Raw genomic sequence first — 9,825 nt, 5'->3', positions numbered from 1 at the left:
GCTGCTCTGAGCACATCAGTTCACTTCATTAAACTGCACTGTCTTCAACAACAGCATTCTGAGAGAAAAGTCTCTCTGAGGCTAATGCTGGCAACAGAAAATTACCAGGTGATCTCAGACAGGCAGCAGAAATCTTTGGATTCTGTGCCCAAAGATGAGGCCTCCTTCCTACGGTGCATTGCAAAGGATACAAGATAGAAAGAAAAGCATTTAAAAATCACCACATTAGGCTTGGCAAAATTTGTGATGCCCATTGTATTTTCATAGTATCATAGAATGGTTTGGACCTTAAAGATCATCTCATTCCAGCCCCCTGCCATGGGTGGGGACATCTCCCACTAGACCAGGTTTCTCCAAGCCACATCCAGCCTGACCTTGAATATTTCCAGGGATGGAGCAGCCACAGCTCCTCTGGGAATCTTTGCAGGGCCTCACAAGGAAGAACTTCCTAATACCCAATATAACCCTGCCCTCTGTCAGTTTGAAGCCACTCATTTTTGTATTTACTACCCAAAATTGACAAAGAAACAAATCCTCACCCAACCACCTCACCACATTTTGTTGTATCTAATACTAATTCTAGCAATTTAATTTCAAAAGGAAATTAAAAAATATTTTTATCATATCCCTTTTCCCTGTTTTTCCAGAAATAGCAATGGTCTGACTCACTTTGTCAGACTCTGAGACCTGTGGGGGTTGTGAGGCCCCAGCTATCAAACCAAACATTGTAATTAGCCTTTACTAGAATGCTTTCCTTTCTCATCAACAGTATCAAGCACCACATTTACACAGTCATTTGTCATACATAATTGGGTTTGTTTTTTTTTTAGAGAAGTGGTTTTTGCACATCCTGATCCAAACAAGCTCCCAAGGTCTCTCAGCTCCATTGTACCTCAACAGACAAGACAGACTCACGGATCTTTATGGATCAGAACATTTGCAGATGTATTTAAGAAGTCCTTGCTCTCAGAACCTTGTACAGAGTGTTCCAGGCCAGCAGTACAGTACCTTTAAAATCACTATGAAAACAAAGCACTGCACCACAGGCATTCCTTGTCCTGGGGACAGGAGGGAACCAACCCTCCTGACAGACTGAAGGCACATTGCTCATCCTGCTGTGGACAGGGGCTCCAGCAGGACAAGGCCATGGCTCTGTACCCTCCTCAGACCATCTGATCTGCACAGAAATGAATCTTTCTGCTCAATGCAGAGAAGTTTTACCCTTGCTGAAGTCCCTCAGCTCATGGGATGAGCTTCTCACCTGCAGGACAAGAGGGAGCAGAACCAACCCCAGAGCCCAAGCTGGGGACTGCAGGTGTTGCCTGCTCCACCACCCAGACACCCAGGAGCTTCAGTCAGCTGCTGGCTTTTGGAATTATTTCTGCTTTCTGTAGGATGGAAATCATTCCTACTTAGGGGAAAAAGATTACCCAAACATATAAGAAAAAAATAATTATACAGAAACAGATTTTTCAGAGCAAGCAAAGAATCACAGAGGTAAAAGAGGAACATGTATTGCAGTTCCAGGTGGTTCCTTCTCTTTTTTCATTTCACCAGTTCCTACAGGACATGAGTACATGGACAAATGTAAGGGAAAGGCTGGCTGACTCCTGAGGCTGATGGAACAAGTTGAAACTGCAGTTTTCACACTATCAAATTGAAAGCCTAATTAAATTGTACAGCCATGCCAGAGACTTGGCACTGGACCCAGCAAAAATGCAAACTCAGTTCAGTGGGATGTGAATCCTGTGCTGGGTGCCACAGGTCAGACACTGCCCTGGTGCCTGCAGGGCTTTGGGAGTGAGGACAGGTCTCAGGGAAGAAAGGCTGTTCCACATGCACACGTGGGAACTTCATTTTCTGTGCTCCTGATTGTGTTTTCCCAGTGAAAGCCCAGTGGAGTCAATGGAAAATTTCCTGTTGGCTGTTTTGGGCCAAGACCCAGATTTCTACCTTTTGTTCATCTCCCTCCTCCCTCACTGGTCTGTGTGTGATTCCACTTGAGGGAGAAAATGCTAGACAGGGTAATCCCAATCCTTCCTGTAGTCTACCACCTCAATTTACACCAGAAATACTCCTAGCTTACTCCCTGCAAGCATTAGCAGCATAGCCCCCACTCACACAGGGGTACAGCCTCTAAGAGAACAGCTAAGGCACTGAAAACCTTCAGCTAAAAACACTGCAAAGGACATGACAATACATAAATTTGTGAAGCCAGAAACTGAAAATCAAAGAGCAGTTGAAGGAAAAAAAGTATGTTTGACTTGATCTTGTCTCCCTGGGCAGTGCATGTGGAGTTGCACTGGGTGTTGCTGTTGTTATTCACTGGAAATCTGGCCAGCCATTAACCAGCACTGCCAAGCCCACCTTGTCCCCAGGTGCCACAGCTAAACATCCTTTAAATCCCTCCAGGGATGGCCACTCCATCACTTCTCTGGGAAGCCTGTTCCAATGCTTGAGAACCCTTTGCATGAATAAATTTCTAGAGAAATCTAATACCCAATGTAAACTTTTCCTGACTGACCATTTCCTCTTATTCTGTTGCTGCTTGCCTGGGAGAAGAGACCAACCCCTAAGGGGCTGCAGCCTCCTTCCAGAGAGCTCTGGAGTGGATGAGGTTCCCCCTGAAGCTCAGTTTTCAGAGTTAGGCAAATATTCACCATCTGCACTGGTCTCCTTTGCACAGGAACCTGTAATTCATCCTTCTGAGCCTGCAGCAGCTGCTCCATGGCTGCAGCACACACACCCCATGACACAGGTGAGTGCACAAGTGTGGCAAGGACCTGGTTCCCAGCACCCCAGCACCATGCTGGCCATGAAGCACTCTCACAAACCACTGGAGCCTGGCATGTTCCCAGAGACCAGAAAACTGCAGACAAAACTTAAAACTCTATTAAAAAAAAAAAAAGTGTAGCCTCATCAAGTGACCTCTGTGTTACTTAAATCTCTGTGGTCACTAAAACCCAGAAGGAGGGTATGTATGTTTTTATTTTCTGTAGTGTGTGCTTTTTTACAATAAATACCTAGCATTTTTAAATAAATCAGTGCTGTCCACTGATACAAGAGGAAGATTTAACCAAAATGTACTGTCTTATCTTTTAAAAACTGATAAACTGTGAGAACACTAGGCTTATTTTGGAATAAGAAAATATTGAACTGTACCAAAGATCCCCATAAATAACTTAATTAGATTTACTGCTTTCCATACAGAGTAAGGGAACATATACAGAGTAAACCATTACTGCCTTTGGGTTAGGAAAGGAGGATGGAAAGCAAGGAATGAACCAGAACACACATTTAGTGAAGTATGGCTTCTCCCAAGAGGTCACTTCATGTACCTGGCTGAGTCTTGTCCTTTCCACTTAACTTTTTCTTTTTGGGCTCAATTCCACAGGTTTTAAGGTTCCTCTGCCTCACCAGTGCCAGTAGAAAAGACAAGCCACACTGTCAACTGCCTTGATTTAGGAGATTCTCACCCTAGAAGGCCCAAATCCTACTTTTTTTCCATCACTAAACAGACAGTGGATATGGGGTATGAAGGACCAATAACCAGAGTCTGTCCAGAGAGGTTGTGTAGTCAATTCTATTAAATTAGCTCCAGTTATTTTACTAAAGTTTAGCAAAGACAAGATTTCTTTGACCTGGCTGATGACAGGACACAGGCTCAGCTCAGCCCTTTGCCTTTGAGGGAGAGGTGCTGTTTCCTCCCCACATTCTCTGAAGAGGACACTGGCCTCTCTGTTAGCTTTGGCAGTTTCCTACAAACAGCTCTCCCCATACTTACACGTCAGGTTTGCAGATTCTATTTAGGAGCTTGTAAACTCCAGTCTGGAACCATGCAACAACTGCACTCATCTGAAAACATAACCTTAAGTAGATTGATTAATGCAACAAGGGAAGGCCCTACTGAATAATTTTGTCACCAAGGACCAAGTAGGTCCCTTTCATTCCCATCATGACAGCTGGATTTATAAAACCAGAATTAGCTGGTATGGAAGTTACCAAACCAGCTGCAGCCACTAGAAAAGGTTCATCCCTGAGCCTGACTTCCCCCAAATATTCTTCAGAATAATTCTACAAGCCACACTTTGTGCATGCACTGAAGTAGGTTCAGGCTGTGTGCAGCTCAAGTCTGTGTTTCCCACACCATCTAGTGGCAATCCTGCAAATGTGTTGGGAATTAACATCTCACCCAAGACACAAAACCAAGGAGAAATCATAGCTAGGCCTGCAAGGCACCCACCACACTGCTGGGGACTTACAGCTGCTTTGAGAGCACATTTTAAACCTACAAACAAGCTGAACATTGTGGGGCCTGCGGTATTTATGGGAACACTGAACTCGATCATTTATTTCATAGCAAATCAGCACCAACAGACAGAACAGGGGCTCTGAGGAGGGCAGTGGTGCCAGGAGAGGTATTGGGTGCCTCAGTGTTCCACACACACACAAGTGTGCTCAGGTGTCTGATGTTTCCTGCTGCCAGTGATCACAGTGGCATCACATCACACCAAATGTGGTGAGGCTGTTACAGACACTGAGACAGCGTCACCCGCAGAGAAAGAACAGGGTATGAAAATACACCAAGGACAAGAGTTTGCTGCATCTCATTCCTGAAAAAGAAGTTGGAAAAGTCTTCACCTTGTTTCCCTCCCACAGTAAACTGAGTATTTGAATCCCTTCCTGCTGTCAGACCCCAAGTCTGCTTTGTGCTTCTGGAGCAGTGAGAGGAAGGAAGGAGCGGGGTCTACAGGACTGAGACAGAAGCTCCACTGCACAGCTGATCCTACAGACTGACCTGGAAGGTCAGAGGGTGGCCAGCTATGAACACGAGGAGTTGAGCTCTGAGTAGGTTTGGACAGGGTTCTCCACAAGCTCTGGAGGCACTTCTGATCATGCCTTCACTTTGCAATCCAAACCCAAGTGAGCAGAGCAGATTTCTGGTGTGCAGATCAGGAAGCACAGCAGGGTTCTTCTGGGATTAACCAGTTCCTTATGCTTCCATTATACCCTTCACACACTTCACTCACTTTGGCTGTAACTCTTGAGGAAGACCTTTACTAATCAAGTTAAAATATGAATTAGACTTCAAGAAGGTTTGAAACAGATACTGGATTTATTGGTCAGCTATGAGTAGGAAAATACATTGGTAAAGAAAAAGAAGACCCTGTATATAAATATAATACTAACTAGTTAAAATTTGACCAAGAAGAAAGTTCCACTGAAGAGAACAGTAAAAGCCCTTGTTTACCATCAGACCATATTCAGTTTCCCATTTATCTTATTGAAGAGCTGCCTATAGACAAATGCAACATTCTTTGAGCTTAGTGCAGATAATGTGCTGGTTTTTGTTACATGAATGGTAAACAAGAGTTAGTCCAGTGCATTACACATTATACAGAAGTACTGTGAATAAAGACTAAGATATTCTATTTTAGACACTACTTAAACATACCAAGACACTTAAGTGTTACAAATTTATGCAACCAAAAGAAAAGAATAGCAATTAACATACTAAAAAATACTGTGTCCGGCTGGATGAGAAAGGCTTTGCTACTGAAGCGGTTAACTGAACTTTTCAAAGTTTTACAGTGTAATTAGTTTTCTTTTTCCCCCTCCCCCATAATGGTGTTGCAATTATTTTGTCTTTCATGCAGGTTTTGCATGGTTGAAAAAGCAAAGCATAAGCTATTTTCTAAGCCTGCTATTAAAAAAAACAAAAACAACCTTGAGAGATTTGCTGAAGTTATATCAAAGATGCATACAATGTTCTTAAAATCAGTTCAGTCCAATGCTAGCCAAATTTATCTTTAATTTAAAGCTGCTAAAAGGACAAAATAATTACAACACACACCAATTTATATGCTCTTTCCCCCCTACTTGTGTTATGTTAAAAGCAGTAACTTGTGGTATTAGTCTTGTACTCTAAACAATTGTTTTAGTTAAGGGTGTAGTTCAATTTACACTTTGACACCCAGAACTCTTGGTAAATGTAAATAAAACTAGACAAGATATGGCAGAGTGTATTTTAAGTGGAAAAAAGCCTGGTCTTACCTAAATAAATCCTTTCAACCCCAAGGATGTTCTGTGACTTTTGCTGTATGTGCTTTTACAACAAGAACACTGAAGGTACATTATGGCAACACCCAAAACCACCTTGAATAAAAATATTGCAAATAACCATTTCATGTTAAAAACTATGAAGCAAACATTTTGATTTTGTGAAGACACGGTTTATTGCCTTATTCTATGTTATAGCTGGAAATTGAGACTTTAGAGTTAGATTTGTTTGACACAAGAATGTATTTTCTTTGAGAGATTGTTTGACAAAGTTTATCTCAGCTCTGTTTTGGTGCCATCTGGTGTTTCCCTATTTTCAAAACATTTCTCCTTCCTTCCTTCAGCCCCTGAGTCACAGCTGCTGTCCAGTTAAAACCCAGTGAAGTCAAAGGAGTGTCTTCAATGGATTCAGAGGGTTTTCAATCAGGACCTGATGGACTACTATAAAAGCTGGAGGAAATGGTTATTCAAATGGACCCTTAGACCATAAGGTGACTAAGCAGGAACAGTTGTGTCTCCAAAAGCACAAGGGGCCATATTTTCACATGCTGTCATAAATTCAAATATTTTTTAAGACTAAGCAATAGAGGAGAACACATACTGGATAAAGCTCAAACCTTTAGAATCTAACAAGTGCACTCAAGCTCCAGCATCTATTAAAGTAAATTATCCCCCTCTAAAAAAATACAAAATGAGTAAGTGCTTCCCTTCCCCTTCCGTAAAGCTTTCTGGACTTCTTACACAATCCAGATATCAGAAAAGAAAAATAGTTTGCTTAGTCTGACAAGCTAACTTGGCTCATCATTACTGGAAATTGTCATGATGTACATTACCAAGACATCATTAAGGAAACATGAGTAAAACACCTTTTATTCACACTTTACAAAAAAACCCCAAAAAACAAACAGAAAAAAAATAACACTACGCATTAAATCTACTACAGCAATACTACCAGCATTTCAATGTACTGATTATAAACTGGACATGTTTGATGTTTTTACAACTAAAACCAAAACAAGATAACCCCAAGAGATCAGGTCCCAGACAAGGATTCAAGATCAAAATTTCTCGTATTGAAATTTTAAAATGTACATTTTACACATCCGAACTGTTTGCAATTTTTCTTTGAGCTTAAAACAGAACGGTTTGAGCACATTTGTGTGCTGATACTTTTCAATAAAATTTTGAATCATTATTACCAATCAATTCTCTTATATATAAAAAATTCACAATATTTAGAAAGTTTTCTCTTAATGCTCAGTGTCCTTTTGCTTCCCTGCCCGCAGCTGAAACAAAAGCTGTTTAAGACCAAGCTCTATCTCCATTATTAATTTTTTTTTTTACATTTATTATTCAAGTTGTATTAGTTTAAGGAGATGATGAATTCTCCCTTTTAGGATACAAATAGACAAGTTAAATTTGTAAGCTGTTATTTACTTGGCTTCATGACACAAATGGCACTGAGGGTACACTATAACTTCGGTCTTGCTTGACACTTTAAAATAAGACTTGGTCACTTTAAAATATGATCTGAAGAATTGTCTTTGGGACCTGTATTGAAGATGCATTTATTTTACACTGCTTCATTAATAGAAAATGTAGGGCTAGGATTTTATCTTCAAGGAATTATACTTTCAGAAACTGAGGAACACACAAACGAAAGAGAATCCACATGATAGTAACTCTTAGTGGGAAAAACGGCACTGTGCAATGACACTGAAAGAAGCAGTGCATGGGCATTAGAAGCTAGAAACTGTGTACCCATAACCTGAACATGTTCCAAAGTGTGATATTCAATGCTTCACAAAGGAAAAAAGATGCCACAGCTTATACAAAAGTATCTTCATAAAATTTTCACAAATGTTAACATTATTTAAAAAAATAAAAGAGGATGCACAGGATCTCTCTGCATGCACAGGCAGTGCTAGTTGAGAACAAATTTAAGCAGGCACAGTGGAGATAGGACAAATATTTAAAACAGAAATGAAGAAGCTGTACACAAGTATCCTAGATTTTACTTCAAAAGTCAGAGATGAAAAAAATGTCTGACTGTGTACACATCAGCAATAACTTTCAATCCATTCAGGTCTACTTATATTCACTGCTCAGCTTATCTGTTCTGTGAGAACTCTATGCCTCTTTCTTTTTTTTATCAGAAATAGAATGTATTTCGTTCTCTCTGTAAGACATTAATATTTTATAGGTTTGGATTTTGAAAGCAACGTTCTCAATTGAACATAAAAAGTAGTATAAAAGGGCTAACGAAACCCTAACAGTGCAAATCATTAGCAGAGAAAACCTGTGACAACCTCTTTTACACGCTGGCCTTTATAACACATGAAAACAGATAAAAATTTAGCCTTAGTTTACAATACAATCATTTTCCAAATCTGATTTTTCTTTTTTTTTTAAAGTACAAAATCTCATAAATCAGGTTTTCTGTTGTTCATATACAATCAATAAAGGCTAAATTCAAATTCTATATTTTACAAACAAGTCTGAAAAAGGAGGGAGTGAAGTACGGAGAATGTTCTGTGGATGTTCCTACTGGCCTCAAAAAAGTAGTGCTACAGATAACTGTGCAAAGAGAATACACTGTATAACAATTCCCTATTTCAAGGCATGAAAATGTCACGTTGGAGAAAAGAAACAGGAAGGTTAATTGCAATGTATTAAAGAAAGGTGCAAATGCACCAATCGCTGTGGAACAGTATACAAAGTATATTGGGCTCAGAATTGTGTCTGTTGATAGCACCTGGCTTTTACTATGTCTTTAGCAAATAATTAGATTTAAGATTAAGATTATTAAGAAAAAAAATCCCTGTTGGCCATACCTCACTCCTCTATATTCAGATTTTACAATTGTACAAGTTAGATTGAGGTTGCCCTCTAAAATGTATTTGACTACCTCCTGCCAGGGAGATGGATTCCATTTACAGGAGGCAGGAAAGGCAGCAAAAGCTCCAGTTGTGCAAAAAGTGAGAAGTGGTCAGAAGGGATGAGTGGATGTGGACAACCACTTATATTGTTCTCTATTAACCAATGATGATCCAAAGGTCCAAGAATGCCAAGTATGTTTAGCTGAGGTTTAGAGTAGAAGATGTAATCAATAATACCCTAAAACAAGAGGGGAAAAAAAAGATTATTGTTAGTATTTATTGTTGTCTTAAGTTATTATTCCAAACAAGAGGTGAGCTCAGTGTTACAAGTAATGAAATATCCCATTCCTTCTCTATAGCACATCACAATTTAGGAGATTTCTTCTTCCTATATCCAGTGGGATGCTCAATATAGATTAGGAAAACAAAAGAAAAGGCCACCCTTTATCACTTCTGCTATGCTTCTGTGGGTTTCAATTTCCAACCTCCCAGAGAGCTTCAAATCACATTTCACTGATTTTTAAGAGGAAAAAAACCAATCTCTGTTTCCCCAACAGAGAGCTCAGACTTTTCCAGAAGCAACATGGATTATTTCCTTGCACTTGACAGCTTAAGTGCCCCTGTCATTTAGCTTGGAGTATCAAAACACAAACTCCTTCTGTTTACAGGGATGGTTAAGAGCACCCCAACTCTTGCAAAGCTGTTGCAAGTTATTAAAAAGAATAAGATGGTGTTTAGGAGACTGAAGTGTTGGGCATTCTAGTTTGCTATATTTTAAGTATAAACTTGGAGAACTTAGCTACACAGATTAACTTATATAACAACTTCATAGAGCAAATCACATTAGTTACACTTGAAAATGGAAAACCTTTCCAAAATATTAGCA

General features: G+C 39.9%; 1 protein-coding gene across 2 annotated transcripts in view; it reads right to left on the bottom strand.

The window, feature by feature from the left end:
* Nucleotides 1–5,093: 5,093 nt before the first annotated feature.
* The window catches only part of CNOT6 (CCR4-NOT transcription complex subunit 6), a 32,665-nt gene continuing 27,933 nt past the window's right edge, over nt 5,094–9,825 (bottom strand). For both annotated transcript variants that reach the window (XM_071443301.1, XM_071443300.1), the window contains exon 12: nt 5,094–9,177. In XM_071443301.1, the coding sequence (XP_071299402.1) occupies nt 8,965–9,177 (213 nt within the window). In that variant the 3' untranslated portion in view covers nt 5,094–8,964. The remainder of the gene's footprint in view (nt 9,178–9,825) is intronic.

The sequence above is a fragment of the Agelaius tricolor genome, unplaced genomic scaffold (genome assembly GCF_023055355.1).
Source record: "Agelaius tricolor isolate 1412-34295 unplaced genomic scaffold, bAgeTri1.0.p SCAF_18, whole genome shotgun sequence".
NCBI classification, from domain to species: Eukaryota; Metazoa; Chordata; class Aves; order Passeriformes; family Icteridae; genus Agelaius; species Agelaius tricolor.
Note: the sequence above shows the minus strand (reverse complement) of the source record. Positions and strands in the feature narration are given on the sequence as shown.